This window comes from Cebus imitator, unplaced genomic scaffold (assembly GCF_001604975.1).
Source record: "Cebus imitator isolate Cc_AM_T3 unplaced genomic scaffold, Cebus_imitator-1.0 Scaffold100, whole genome shotgun sequence".
Lineage (NCBI taxonomy): Eukaryota > Metazoa > Chordata > Mammalia > Primates > Cebidae > Cebus > Cebus imitator.
Window position 1 is genome coordinate 2,464,093 of NW_016107415.1, and position 15,795 is coordinate 2,479,887.

Consider the following 15,795-nt stretch of genomic DNA (forward strand, 5'->3'; position numbering starts at 1 on the left):
TTAGTCTGTTCTGCCCCCACCCAAGACTTACCACTCATGAAATAACATATTGAACACATTTCAGGAAGTTCAGTTGTATCTTGGAAGAAACACAGATTCGGAACAAACGTTGGTTGAATTCCACTAACCTTGGAAAAGCAAGCTTTAGTTCTCTTATGGGCTAAATTGGGGTACCATCACTATTGACCTGACAGCAGTGTGAAGATAGCATAAGGTAACATAGGTCAAGTGCCTGAACAGTAACTGCTTAGACAGCGTGTGTTCGTGCCTTCCTCCATGACTGTCTTGTACACATGTTCTCACTCTCAGTCATTGACCAAGGACTCCAGCACACCGGGATTTGATAATGGCAACATGAAACTACTGATAATTATAATAAACTTTGGCCAATGACCTGTAGTGTTCATTGAAATCTTTGCTGTTGAGAAATGTAAGTATCATGAAATTAATGGAAAGGATTACACTATCTTGAGATGTAAAAAATTAACACGGCCTCATTTGCATTTCCTAAAACCATGGTAGATTCATTATTTATATTTATAAAAGCATACTACCTGAGGTATTTTTTGGCTCACAAATACAAAACTAAATGCCACTGATGACCAGAAGGAAAGCTTTGTTATTGTTTCTTTACACATGTGATTTTCTGTATGAACAAGCTTAATGAGATGATTTACTAAGGAGAATATATACTGAACACAACTTGTGCTACAATATCAATCCTCACTGTAAAAGACTTCTAAACAAATATAATTGCTGTAATGTGTTATGACCTTTCAAGTCTCATAATTCAGTTGAAAGGGGCAAGGCTAACACAATGCAGGAGAATTATTTTCCATTTACTCTAGCTGCCACTGGATGCAAAGCAGTACCTGTTCACATTAGATCCAGTGAATCAGCCAGTCTGTGACATAGGAAACTGCATGAGGCAGGTCTATTACGCTTAAATAATTTCCCTATGAGTTTCTGCTACTTAATTCCTTTATAACTCATCAGCACATGTGTGGATTTAGCCTCAACTTTTAAAATAATATACAATAATTCACTAGAGCTTGCTTTAAAAATACAAGTCCTTGGATACTAATTAAGTATTTTTCTGACTACTTAACTGTTGAAAATAGCTCTTAAATATCTGCATGTCTTTCTTTATATCATGATTACTTGTCTTCTTGACTCTGCATTGTAAGGTTACTTGGATGCCTTTTCATAGTATGGGTTAATTTGTTTTCTGTATTTTTTTTTTGGTAGCAATTCAAAAGATCATTGATTGTTTTCCCATTACTCTGTTGCACAAACTACTTAATATGGCTCTATTAAGACATTCAAATTTTGCAGCTGCCATTGGTTACCTCTACACTACCTGATCTAAATGCCAAGTTAAAATGAAATGATTTAGTGGTCCCAGAGATGCCCATCCCAGCAGAGCTCATTCTCTGAGGGCTCTCCTCTTGGTGAATGGTTCCTGCTTTTATAATCTGATGAGTCAGAACAAAGCTCATCTCACCAATCAGCATTAAGCAAGTCTAATTCACCTTAATGTTTCCCACATCAACTAACTGGCGCATGCCCAGAGTAGGTAGTTAGTATATAGGCATTGAATAAATGACGGATGGATAACTGAATGAGGGAAGAGACAGAAAACTTTATATTAATGATGTGTTATGGGATTACACTTCTTTGCTAGAATATCAAAAGCTTTCAAAGAAATAATTGAGAAGCAATAGACTCTTACATTAAAAGTAAAATTTATATAAATTACTTAAAAAAATTTTTAATTAAATTTGAGTTTCTAATGTATTCGGGACATAAGTCCTCATTAAAAGTTTTTTTTTTCTTTTTAAAATTGGTTGTTTAACTTTTAAGTAAAGATATCTTAATACTCAAATTACTTTTGAAAATTAACTCTTGTACGACCTGGTTATAATTCGAGGGTTTTCAAAGCCTTGTCGAATGGGATTCAAATTATATTGTGGTAACTTTGTGGGAAATATAGGTTTGATCAAATAGATTAGTTTTAGTATAAATCAAAAGACTCTCATAACAAAATAAAAACTACATTTAAAAAAAATAATATCGAAGGCATTCTGAGGCAGAAAACTTACTTTTTTCCCCAGGTCTGTAGCAGCTAAAGTGGTGAACTCAGTAAAAAAAANAAAAAAAAAAAAAAAAATCTTTCTGCATAAGAACATTTGTATTATATTTTAACATGTGTGTGCGTGTGTGTGTGTGTGTGTGTGTGTGTGTGTGTGTAGAGAGAGAGAGAGAGAGAGAAACATGAACTTGGCAAAGAATCAAGTCCATGAGTATTCATAGCATTTTGAGTAATGCCCAATACTGCTAATCATTGTGAAAGCGAAGAGTCTCTGTTCCTGAATACATTAGAGAGCACAAAACTTACATAAATCAAGTACAGAACAACACAAGGTAGCTTGTATTCAAATCAGGTATCATATGGCAGTTATTTTAAATACTGGTGGAATTCAGAGAAAGGAAAAGTTAATAGGACTTGTGTAAACAGGGAGACTTCGTAAAGAGTTTGGGACCTGAGAGAGCCTTGAAGACAAAATGCGATTTGAGTCAATGAGGAGAAGGAAGACTTCCTGGGAGGCATTGTGGGCTAACCCGTAGAGCTTGACCTATGCTTTGCACAAAGTTACTCATGTGGAAATCAGAACTGAATCAAATATCATTAGTCTCAAAGTTACTTTTTCCTGAACAAAAATGGGACACGATTTAATACGTTAAACTATTATCCTGTTCTCATATGTACTGAAATTGTACATTTTTCTAAAATAAATAAAAGTAAATCCGAATATAAATTATGTTCTCTAAATAATACCAAGACATCGTGTGTTTTCAGGGTTTGGGGAAGTACTAAACAAAGAATATGTCTAAAAATATGTCTGAAATGTATTTTCAACACTATTACTCTCTAGGAAATGGTCCCACAATTGAAAAGATAAAGAACTGATACTTAAAAAATATAAATATTTGGATATTTCAGATGTTCACATTTAATCAACATTTATGAAGGGTCTAACTCTCTACTATATCTTACAGATGACAGAAAATAAGTGAAAAACTGAATTTGTGTCTTAATGAGTTTATAACTTGGTGAGTTATGTCAAACTGTATGTCAATTTCTTAATGAGCCAGTTAAGAAAAATGTTAAGATCTTCTGTTACTGACTGTAAATACAGTCTTGATTTGGGGATTATGCAGAAGGTGCAGGGTGAGGATGTCAGTATTTGGATATTGGAGGATGAAAAGGGATGTGTCCCAGGTAGAAACTTTGGGAAGAGGCATAAACCATGTGTTGTAATGTGGTCCACACCTGATTGGAGCAGAAGACTTTTGTTAAAGAAATAAGATCCAACAGAGCAGGATCAGAAAGTGGAATATCTGCCTCATTACAAAGAGGAGTTGTTGGAAAAGAGAATTAAGCAGTTGTTCTGGTTTTCTAGAAAAGCAATGTTTAGGATAATTAGTTTGGGCTAAATTATACAGTGAGACTAAAGGAAGGCAGTTTGGTGGCTATTTTGCTATAATCTAAATATGAAATGATGAGAGACTAGTGAAGATTTGAGAAATATGGTTATTGCATATGGAATTCTAATTTATGGGCTGAAGAACAAAGAATAAATTAATTGCCAAATAAGCTAGGTTTCTACTGAATAATTTAAAGTTACTTTTGGACTGTAAAGATAATCCCTTAAAAAACATTACCTGGAATACTAACAGTTCTGGTTTTCAGTTGTTGGACTCTATTGTTCAAATCTGAATTGCGGTGTTGCTGAAAGATAATAAGCAAGTTTCAAATTTCTAAATAAGTAATTTCATTTAGACAACTTGAGTCCTTGATGGGACACTGGACACCTCACATGGCATATGAGTAAGCACTACTTACCTGGATACCACATAGGTTCACACCCAAGTGGAAAACAACCCATAATTTAGGAGACACCGAGTCTGTATATGTTTCGTAAATGAATTAAAATAAGACTATGAATGCAGTAAAAAGCAAGGAAATGAATTTGACAGATACTAGATTTTATTTTCAGTTTCAAATTACTGACTGTCTATTAGCATACTCCAGGAGTAGTCAATTTCTATAAAATTGCCACATAGTATTAACTTGTATGAGTATGCTATTGTAAGTATGAAAACCCATTTCAGTGAGATATGGACATGGTTATTTCTTTTTAATCTGCAAACTCTAGGCCATATATTATTAGTCTCAACTTACCACCTTGAAAGACTTCATATATATATTTTTGGTAACATTTTGTTTATTTGGGTAGAAGAAAAAGGAGATACTGAAAAGGATATAATAGTTTGATATGTTTATTAAGGCATTATTTATGCATTTATGTTTTGACATTGAGTATTACAGTAATATTTTCAGATTATTAGAATGATATTTTTGTTCTGCAGCATTTCTGTGAGTTTTTTGTTAAAATATGTAGATTTACCAAGAATAGAGGTCTTGCAAATACTTGAGGGAAGTGCTAAACTATACTTTAGCAATAGCAGAGATACCCACACCCTACCCTGCCTTCAATGCAAATAGAAAAAACTACTTAGACATTTCATATCGCTTCAGTTTTGAATAAAAGGGGTGACAGATCCTGTAATTACAGCAGCAGTTTGCATCTTGGGTCACCTCTCAGTTCACTGAGCGAGGTATTTGAATGATTACTGTGTAAAGAATAGTGATGGATGATGTACTACTTCCTTTTGGTCAAAGTTAGGAGAAATGAGCTTAAATTGAGCAAAATTAATGGAGGAACATAAGAAGCAGGTTTTTCCCACAGTTTGGCCACCAGACAGGAAATTTTCATACACATGGCAGCACCAGGAAGAGTGACAAATGCCATCCTCCCCTAACCTCCATTTGGACATGGTGTCAGGGCAGAGTGTATTCTGGTGGTAGCTGGGATGCCTTTAACTCTCCAAGGATATGTAGAGAATAATACAAAAGACTTCTCCTGTTTTATTCTTCACTTTCTGCTCCTGCCTGTGATACATACACACAGATACTCTCTTCAGCTCCAGAAAATAGCACCTTACAATAGGGTATCCAGATCCTAGAGGTACTTTTTAAAAAATTAACAACAGAAAATTAGAACTACTATTTCAGATAACATATTTGGAAGACAGTTTTATGGGCCCCAAATAAAAAGATGTTCTTATGGGTCATCTAGTCTGAGCAGAGATATCCCATGTGTTCCTCTTCACGGCTCCCCTGCTGGCACATGTGGTGATGGTTCCTGATTACAACAATGGTTCTTAAAGTGTCATTCCTGGACTAGCAGTAGCAGCATCCTCTGGAAACTTGTCATAAATGAAAATTCTCCAACCCACCCCAGACCTAATGAATCAGAAACTCTTGGGGTGGGTCCCAGAATTTTTGTGTTAGCATGGCCTCTGGGTGATTGTCATGGAAACATACATCTGAGAACTGTTTGTATTTGATTCCTATTGCTGCAGTAAAAAATGTTAGCACAAACTGAGTAACTTACCAATGTATTACTACTTAGTTTTTGAAGGTCAGAAGTCCTGGCAGACATGGCTGAACCTCCTTGTTAAGATCTCTCAAGGCTGAAATCAAGGTGTTGATAGGACTGTATTCCTTACTGGAGGCCCTGGGGAAGAATCCACTTCTCACCTCATTTAGGTTGGTGACTGAATTCAGTTCCAGGTGGTTGTGGAACTCAGACCCTCAGTTCCTTGCTGATTTTCAGCCAGAACTCATTTAGCTCCCGGAGGTCACCCACATTCTTTTCCATGCTTTTCATGTGGCCCCTGTAGAACTAGGTTAAGTTTTTCTCAATTCAAATCCCTTTGCTTTTTCCCTTAGTCCTACCGTCCTACATCCTCTTCTGCTGTACCTGTATCATGTTCTCTTCCACCAACTGCCAGGAGAAAGATCCACATTTTTTTTTTTTTTGAGATGGAGTCTCACTCTGTCAACCACGCTGGAGTGCAACGGCAGATCTGGGCTCACTGCAACCTCCGCCTCCCAGGTTCAAGCAATTCTCCTGCCTCCGCCTCCCAAGTAGCTGGGATTACAGGCTCCTGCCACCATGCCCAGCTAATCATTTTTTTATCTTTAGTAGAGACGGGGTTTCAACGTGTTGGCCAGGCTGGTCTTGAACTCCTGACCTCATGATCCACCGGCCTCGGCCTCCCAAAGTGCTGGGATTACAGGCATGAGCCACTGCACCTGGCCAAAAGATCCGCTTTTAAGGGCTCATGTGATTACGTGGTTCTGCTTAGATAATTAGGGATAATTTCCCTATTTTAAAGGCTGCTGACCTTAGTCACATCTGTAAAATCCCCTTGATCGTGTAATGTGAGATATTTACAAGAATAACGCAGGGGGCTGAGGTCACTGGGCCAAAATTTTGTCTACTTAGCATTGCACCTCACAGGTTCTTTCTCTTGACTTTGCCAGGCCCCTGTGTTGCTCGCTAGCTGGCCCAGTTTCACAGCCAGCATCCTACTTTCACCACGTAAAAACAATGTCAACTTGGGGTAACTGACATCAAGACCTGTTCTGTCCCACCGGGAAAAGCAGCCACCTTGCCCATGGGCTCCACGAGTGGATTAGAACACCTGCTGTTGGCATCTTCCTCATCTAGTCTAACATTCCTTTATGTCTCTCTCCTGCCTCTTACTCTCTCATTCTCCAGAAATGACTAGTTCCTCATTTTTTTTTTTAAATTTTTGTGCTTACCTCTATTTCCTCCCATGATTCAGAAGCCCCATGGTGTAACTAAGCCTTGGGATTCTTCTCTAGAAGCAGTACACCAGAGTGCTTTTGAGCATAAACTCTGAAGTCAAGAAAATTTAGGTTCAAATTTTTTGGTTTTTTTTTTGAGATGGGGTTTTACTGTACCACCCAGACTGGAGTGCAGTGGTGTGATCTCGGCTTACTGCAGCGTCTGCCTCCCAGGCTCAGACCATCGTCCCGCATCAGCCTCCAGAGTAGCTGGGACTACAGGTGCACGCCACTACGCCCGGCTAATTGTCACATTCTTTGTAGAGATGGCGTTTCATCATTGTTGCCCAGACCAGTTTAAAATTTCTGGACTCAAGCAATCTTCCTGCCTCAGCCTCCCAAAGTACTGGGATTACAGACATGAGTAATCACACCTAGCTAAGGTTCAAGTTTATGACCATGAGTAACTTTCTTAACTGTTTTATACTGTAGTTTTCTCATTTATAAATGGGAAGTAATAGTAAAAGCTCATTAGCCAGTATTATTTTACTCATGGAAAAAGAAATTTAATGTATAGGAGACTTGGTACTAATAATACCCTTCCAGCTACCCTAAATAGGGGAGAAATTTAAAGAAATAAATGCAAAAAAGGCAGAAAAAATGCAATTCAAGGTTTTCAGACTTGATCCTGAAATGCTTAAGAAATTTAGAAAATTCATCTCATCTCATCTCTCCCCCTTTCTCAACAAATCTACTTTTTCAGGCATCTTGTTTTATGAGATTTCCAGTGCCATCCCTACCCCGATTGGTGTCTTGAAGGTTAGCATGATATTCATGTGGACAACATAGCAAAGAAGAAAAACCATCACTTTTGCATGTGTGATTTTTCCACTGATTTTCAGAACAAATCCTTTAATAAGATAATGTTATTACCATCCTTGTTTTACAAATAATGAAACCAAAGCTTAGGAATATAACTGACCCAACATCATATGTGTGGAGGCAGATGAATTATCTCCACAACTCTCTGATAATGACAGACATTATCAGTTATTAACTTCTTCTAAATTTTTATCAACTAAAACTAGCCTAGCCTATGATAAAGCTTCATGGAGTTTGATGGCAGGAGTGCTCAGTATTGGTGAAGAGAAAAATTCTTGAGGAGAATCTGAAGCCAGAGCTTCCTGGAGAGAAAGCAGGTTTGGGTGGTCCCCTCTGCAACTGAAAAGCATCCTGGACTATGGTGATATGAAAGTATAGTGGAAAGAATGAAGATAACTGAAAGGTTAGGCAGAGAATTCCAAAAATACATTTTCCAGGAAGGTTTGAAAGGAAGAATTTCTTCAGTGATTGATGTACTGCATTAACATATCTGGCATTCGAAGGCATTCCTTGGAGTGAGGGAACTTGAGTCAGTTTCTACTTACCAGGATACTGTCCAAGGAAACAAGCCCCTTAACACTTGGATGCTCATAGAGGAGCTCATTTTACTCTGATTTTTCATTTGTGTCAGGTTTTGTCTTTTTTATCATGAGTGGCAAATGGCTGCTAGCATCCTGGCCCATGCCTCTTTCTTACCATCACAGAAAGAATATGAAATTATCTAAAATATTACCAGGAGGCCTATGTTATTACCTTACATAGAAACATATTCTAAAGCTTTTTTCTTAAGTTGAAATAGACAAATGGGATCTAATTAAACTAAAGAGCTTCTGCATAGCAAAAGAAACTATCATCAGAATGAACAGGCAACCTACAGAATGGGAGAAAATTTTCTGCAATCCACTGACCTGACAAAGGGCTAATATCTAGAATCTACAAAGAACTCAAACAAATTTACAAGAAAAAACAATCCCATCAAAAAGTGGACAAAGGATATGAACAGACACTTCTCAAAAGGACACATTTATGCAGCCAACAAAACTATGAAAAAAAAGCTCATCATCACTGGTCATTAGAGAAATGCAGATCAAAACCACAATGAGATACCATCTCATGCCAGTTACAATGGTGGTTCATTAAAAAGTCAGGAGAGAAGAGATGCTGGAGAGAATGTGGAGAAATAGAAACGCTTTTATACTGTTGGTGGGAGTGTCATTAATTCAACCATTGTGGTGGACAGTGTGGTGATTCCTCAAAGATCTAGAACTAGAAATACCATTTGACCCAGCAATTCCATTACTGAGTATATACCCAAAGGATTATAAATCATTCTGCTATAAAGACACATGCACACGTATGTTTGTTTTAAAGGCACATGCACTGTTCACAGTAGCAAAGACTTGGAACCAACCCAAATGCCTATCAGTGATAGATTGGATAAAGAAAATGTGGCACATATACACCATGGAATACTATGCAGCCAAAATAAAGAATGAATTCATGTCCTTTGCAAGGACATGGATGAAGGTGGAAACCATCATTCTCAGCAAACAAACATGAGAACAGAAAACCAAACAGCACATGTTCTCACGCATAAGTGGGTGTTGAACAATGAGAACACATGGACACAAGATGGGAACATCACACACCGGGGCCTATAATGGGGTGGGGGGCTGGGGGAGGGATAGCATTAGGAGAAATACCTAATGTAGATGATGGGGTGATGGATGCATCAAATCACCATGGCACGTGTATAACTATGTAACAAGCCTGCACTTTCTGTACATGTACCCCAGAACTTAGAGTATAATTAAAAAAAAAAACTTTTCTCTTTTCTTTTCTTATCTTTCTTGCTTTCTTTCTCTTTCTTTTTTTTTTTTTTNTTTTTTTTTTTTTTGAGAAAGGATCTTATTCTGTTGCTCAGGCTGGAGTACAGTGGCACAATCATGACTCACTGAAGCCTTGACCTCCCTGGGCTCAAGTGATCCTCCCACCTCAGTCTCCGGATTCGCTGGGTCTATAATAGTATGCCACCATGCCCACCTAATTTTTATATTTGTTTGTAGAGATGGGGTATCACTGTGTTGCCCAGGCTGGTCTCAAACTTCCGGACTCAAACCATCCAATCACCATGGCCTCTCAAAGTGCTGAGATTACAGGCATGAGCCACTGTGCCCAGCTAAAACTTTTTATGAAGAAAGTTTTCTCAGAAATTAAACTTCTAGGAGCTTTTTTATAAGCTTGTAACATTGTGCTGTGTTGAAGAAGACAATCTTGTTGTCTTTGTTATTTACAATCTTGTTTTTCACTCTGACTGAGTCCAGTCTGTATGCTAAGCCTCTCTACCCAAGGTGAGTAAAATATGATTTTTGTTCTTTGAATTCCAATCAGTGAGAATAAATTTATTTGATTTATGTACATTTTCTTTTGTGGGCAAACAGACTGTATTAATTGCACAGATGGAATTGAGACTATATATCATTTGATCCTCAGAAAGATGAAGGTCTTGTGACACTACAGACTTGATTTGTTCTCTTGTTTTCTCGTTTGATTCGATTTGATTGTTCCACACAGAGGAATATAAATCTGGATCTCTATTTTAATGAGTTATCTCTGTTACTTCAGAGATAAAGAATTACAAAAAAGGAAATTCAAATTTGGGAAAATAATGACAACATAACAATAATAACAAATATTTCCAGAAATGTTAGCGTGCTTTCTATCCATTAAGTTATTTAATCCTCACAATAAGACTATAAATTCCATATTATCCTGATTTTTCATTTGAGGAAACTGGGACTCAGAATGGGCAGGCAATTGAACAATATCACAGAGTTAATAAATTTCAGGGCTTCAATTTATACAAACGTCGATTTGATAACATTGTGTTCGCTATTGCTGACAAACAGTTAATGGCAAAATCTCAGTGGCATGTAACATACAACAGCAGGCATTTACTTCTTGATCATGTGTTGGTGGTTTGGTTGGGAGTTGACTGACTAGGCTGTGCTTGGCTCCAGCTTCATCGTGGACTCAGGTGTGCTGAATGTGCCTTTCTCTTTGGACCAGTAAGTTATATGTGACTCTTAGGGCAGAAGCCAATAGCCCAGAGGAGAAGCATAACTAGGTAAGCACATTCCAGATGTCTACTCACATCATATTTCTTAACATTCCTTTTGGCTAAACCCCAGTAGCAATGGAGCAGGAAAATATTCTCTTCTCATGGAGGTGAGGATGGGAAGGAAATGACTGTTTACTGAAAAATCCTCCTATCTACCTCAGAAGCCTATGCATTTTCTCTGTCCTTTGTAATTCATAAATATTGACTATACCAGTAGGATGACATTCTCAGTTAGGAGTCACATTATTGTGTGTGCTTCTCATAGAGGCCACATACCAAATCATCAATTCCTATTTTCTGACTACCATTGCCTCCCTTCTTTGCTCTAGAGGATGCTTGACTCATTTTGCCTTATCTGCCCTCATTTGTTCATACTAGAAATCTGGAGGCAAAGATCATTAATGGGTGAATCTAGAAGACTATGGTTATGATTACTGTCCTGGAATAGAATTTTTTTTTTCTGTTTTCATGAAATTCCATTGGCCAAGGGCTTTCATAAGGAAAATGTTCCTAATACAAGGTCTAATATAGATAGCAGAAAGCAACCAAATGTTTTGAAAATAGCAGGATGTAGCAGGACAGGAATACTTTTTCTAGAAACAGCAAACTGCAAAGATGATTCCAGCTGAAGTATTGCAGGCAGGGGAGCTTCGTACCTTCCTCTACCTTGTGCTCAATAGCTGATGTGAAGTTAAAATGCCCCTTAGAGGCAATTCAGTGGGAATCTTAGATATCAACCTGTGGATTTAGAGGTAGGGATTTTGCAGTCCCCACCACCACTCCCTTTGTTCATTGCTAATGTGGATAGTAAACTGGAGAAAAGATTATGGGGTAGAAACAGAATTCCTGGTTTTAGCCTCAACTGTATCAGAAACAGCATGGCTAGAAAACAGCATTTAAAGTTTCTATGACTTATTTTTCCACTTCAACAAATTATTACCGTGAAACCTTTCCTTTGCTCTCGGATTTTACCTTTGTCACAAGAAACAACTGAAAAGATTGATCCTCAAAGGAATAAATTAATTTGAGTGATTTGTCTGGGAACTATTAGTCTTTTATTTTTAGATTTATAAGGGCTCTGTGACCTTCAGGACTAAAGGCCCTAACTCACTCTTGCTTCTTGGCTCATAATTGGCTTAAGATCTTTGTACAAGGAGTATCCCTCACTTCTGCTTGATGCATGCTAGATTCATGTCTCTGCTGTGATTGCCCCAGCATTTTTGTTTCTCATTCCAGAATTTTCATGTCATTTTTTAAAGTTAGATAATGAACAGCTGTAATTTTATGTGCCTTCCATGATCTATCAGCCTGTATATACCAGCATGCCCAGATTATAGTGGGAATTCTCTATGCGGTCTCACTCAGTACCTGCCACTTTCATGTTACAATGACTTCACTACTAAGTATCCAGCTTTCTTACAGAACTTCCTTGTTCGTTATCATTATTATGCCACTTGGAGTTCCATCAGAGTTTGATAAAGGTTCCCAGGCACCTTCCCTAGAAACTTGCAATAGCTGTGTCTTAAGTACTGGACTGAGATCACTTAGGTAGGTCTGGCTTCAGCAGGGATGAAGGTATCCCAGTGTCTGCAGGAAGCATCTGGCGTCTTTATCCTTCTATGGCATGAGAAGGTGTGCTGCCCAGCCATGTGTATGACACAGCTGCTTTGTGGCAGTTGGTAGTGTGAATGGAAAATGTGTAAAGTGTTTTTAGGTTTTTGGAGGACAGGCAGCATGTTGGTGCCAACTATTGTGGTGATGAAGAAACCCAAATCTAAATTGGTCTGTATGGTTGGATTGCTATGCTTAGTTTATTTTAAACATGGCATTTGGAGAGAGTTAAAATACCAGCACACTGTGTCTTTGCCTCTTCTCTTTTTTCTGAAGCAAATTGGTTCGGTCTGTTTGCAAAAGGATTAGCTGTGGGAGAGAGGTACATTTCTACTAGTGCCTATTGTGATAGGCCTTCTTTGTCATATTAATTCCAGTAGAAACGATCATCTGTATTGATTTATAAGGATGGAATTGAATGGGGACGTTGATTCAAAATAAGAGAACAGCCGTGGACATTTTGATTTATGTTGGTATTAAGGCAAATAATTCAGATTCAGTTTGTACAATCTAAGGTTGCTTGTCCCGTGGTTAGATGTCAGAATGTATTTAGCAATTTCTTGATGAGATAAACACACCCTCATAGAATGTATAATTTTTGAAGGTGCTAGAACTGTAATTTTTTGCCTGTTATGGGGAGACTGCTACCTGCATGTCAGTGGTTCTTCTGTAAGAGACGATTGCTTTAGAATGAAATAAATAACCTTATCAGTCACTGATTTTATGGGACAAGAATGTAAATGTAGTGAATAATCAGAGAGCACGTAAATAGTAGCAGATAATTTTCAGAACCGTTGGCACTTAGTTTGCAAGATGTTTTTCTTATTTAAGAGACTGAAACCCTTGTCCAAGGAGTATGATATTACTTCAGGGGTCAGTTATGATGTGAAGAGAAAAGAAGCAGCCTTTTGTTATAACAGGAGGCCCTACATTTAGTAATCATTGATGGATTTATTTTGCTTTCTGCTATTCTTTGTTGTTCTCTCCAGATTGACATTGATGCCCCCTCCTCACCTCTCCCATAGTCCTTTCTGTGTTTCTTAATCACAACATGTGTCACACTGAGGCTTAATTGTTCCCAGATTTGCGTGTCTCTAGCTTTAAACCTTAACCAACTTGAAGGCAAGACCAAAAATCTTTTGCAGCATATAGCAGGTAGGTATGCATACTCATTGTTGAGTAAATGAAAGATTTCAGTGGCAATTGGGTCCCAAAAGCAGACCTAATGTATACCAGTATGCTGAGTACGTTTTAATCCAATTCCAACATTGCCACCTCACAGTCTACTGCTCTGGTTTTCTCATCTCTAACTTGACCAAGTTGGCCCAGAGAGGTGAACTTCCAGTATGTTCTAAGTTTCAGTGATTTCCTCATTTTGAATTATCAAAGTTATAATTTATTTCAAAGATCATTATTTCTAACTGATAACGTGTATTCCCATAGGGAGCATGACTTCGGCAACTTCACCTATCATTTTGAAATGGGACCCCAAAAGTTTGGAAATCCGGACGCTAACCGTGGAAAGGCTGTTGGAGCCACTTGTTACACAGGTAAGGGATGCTTTGAAACCACTTTGTTGTATGTGTGTTTCTATTGTGATTATATCCGGACTCTTGAAAGAACTTAGACATCCTTAAAAGAGAGTAAATCTTGCTATAATTCCGATTACTGAATATATATTACCACCTGAACTATGGGCAATCTCATTGCCCTATAACATTTGAAGTGGCTTTTTAAAACTGTTTGTATGATTTTTGAAATTAAGTTGATGAGATAATTGAAGAGGGGTCCTCGGTGAAGGGGGCCCTCATTTACAGTAATAGATTCAAAGTCTAAATAAACCATTCCTCCTGCACTTTCAGATGCTAATGCACCGTTAGGAAAAAACCGTGTTGACTATACAACAGCAATGTGTATTTATTGAATTACTTTTCTTTCAGTTTACAGAATTCATCCTATCGGGGTGATGAGATGTTCCATTTTTGTGTTGTCACAGTTGTCACATTTCCACAAGATGACTGTCAACAGAAAAATGTCATCAGGATTTTTAAGTTTGATACGTTAATTTTTAGTGTCTTGTGAAGCATATTCTTTGCTATTTTAACTTTGAGATTCCTGCGATGTGAATTTTTTTTGACCTAATTAAGTTAGAGGCATTTCTATTGTCCTGTGGCTGTTATAATAAATTCCCATCTACATAGTAGCTTAAAGCAGCACAAATTTATTATTCTAGAGATCAAATATTCTAGCCAAGGTATTGATCACTTTGCATTACTTCAGGAGACTCTAGAAGAAAATCCATTTTCTTGCTTTTCCCAGCTTCTAGAAACCACTTCACTCCTTTGACCCCTTTCTCTATATTCAAAGCCAGCAATGTAGCATCTTCAAATATCTCTTTCATTCTGACCTTTGCTTCTGTCCTTGCATCCTGGCTCTGACATTTCCTGTCCTAATTCCTTCCTGTAAGAACCCTTGTGATTATGTTCGATCTACCCCAATACTCCAGGACAATCCTCCCATCTCAAGATCCTTAACCCAATCACACCCAAAACATTTCTATTGCCATTTAAGGTAGCATATTTACAGTTTCCAGGGATTAGAATGGAGTTATCTTTGGGGAGCATAATTCAGCCTGCCATAGTCTACCCTCTGGCTCCCAAAGATTCAGATCCTCCCTTCATGCAAAACACATTTCATCACATCCTCAGGTCTCCAAAAGTCTCAACCAATCATAGCATCAACAGGAGTTCAAACTATCATCTAAATTTCATCAGCTTAAAAGTCCCAAATCTCATTATCCAAATTATTTAAATTAGGTATGGCTAAGGATCTGTTTATAATCCGTCCTTGAGCAGAGTTCCTCTCCATCTGTCTAGCTGTGAAACCACAAAACAAGCTATATGTTCCCAAAATGCAATGGAGGAACAGGCATAGGATAACAGTCACAGACATTCCCACACAAAAAGTGGAAGGAAAAAAGAGTTACCAGTCTCAAGCAATGTAGAAACTTACATGGGAAAACTCCATTAGATTTCAAGGCCTATGAATAATCCTCTGTGACTTGACTCTATGTCCTCTGGATCTAGTCCAAAATTATTTCTTCATTTTCATGAAGGGTTACACATATTTTCAACCAGGTATTCTTGTCAGCCATCTCCCACCTGTAGAATTTTGGGTGTCCATCAGCCTTCTTGCACTTCATCCTTTTCATCAGTCCAAGCTGCTGGTGTTATCACCATTGTGGGATTCTCAAGAACCTTGTTATTTTCCTATGTACATCCATAGTATTCACGTCATTCAAGAAACAGATCTTTCTTGGATAATTTAATCTCCATTTTTGGCCTCTGTTGAAGTGTCTGAGGGGATCCACGAATCACATGCCTCATCACTTCAAAGAGCCCTCCTTTCACTTTGAACTTTTAATCCTTATGAGGCACTTGCAAAATGTTATCCAGAT

General features: G+C 37.8%; 1 protein-coding gene across 5 annotated transcripts in view; it reads left to right on the forward strand.

Moving 5' to 3' along the window:
- The window catches only part of CTNNA2 (catenin alpha 2), a 1,139,443-nt gene that overhangs the window by 131,296 nt on the left and 992,352 nt on the right, over nucleotides 1-15,795 (forward strand). For 4 of the 5 annotated variants that reach the window (XM_037741389.1, XM_017536690.1, XM_017536691.1 and 1 more), the window contains exon 2: nucleotides 13,782-13,888. In XM_037741389.1, the coding sequence (XP_037597317.1) occupies nucleotides 13,787-13,888 (102 nt within the window). In that variant the 5' untranslated portion in view covers nucleotides 13,782-13,786. Of the gene's footprint in view, nucleotides 1-6,986; nucleotides 7,007-13,781; nucleotides 13,889-15,795 lie in introns of those variants that run through there. The other variant, XM_037741390.1, reaches the window with a different exon arrangement.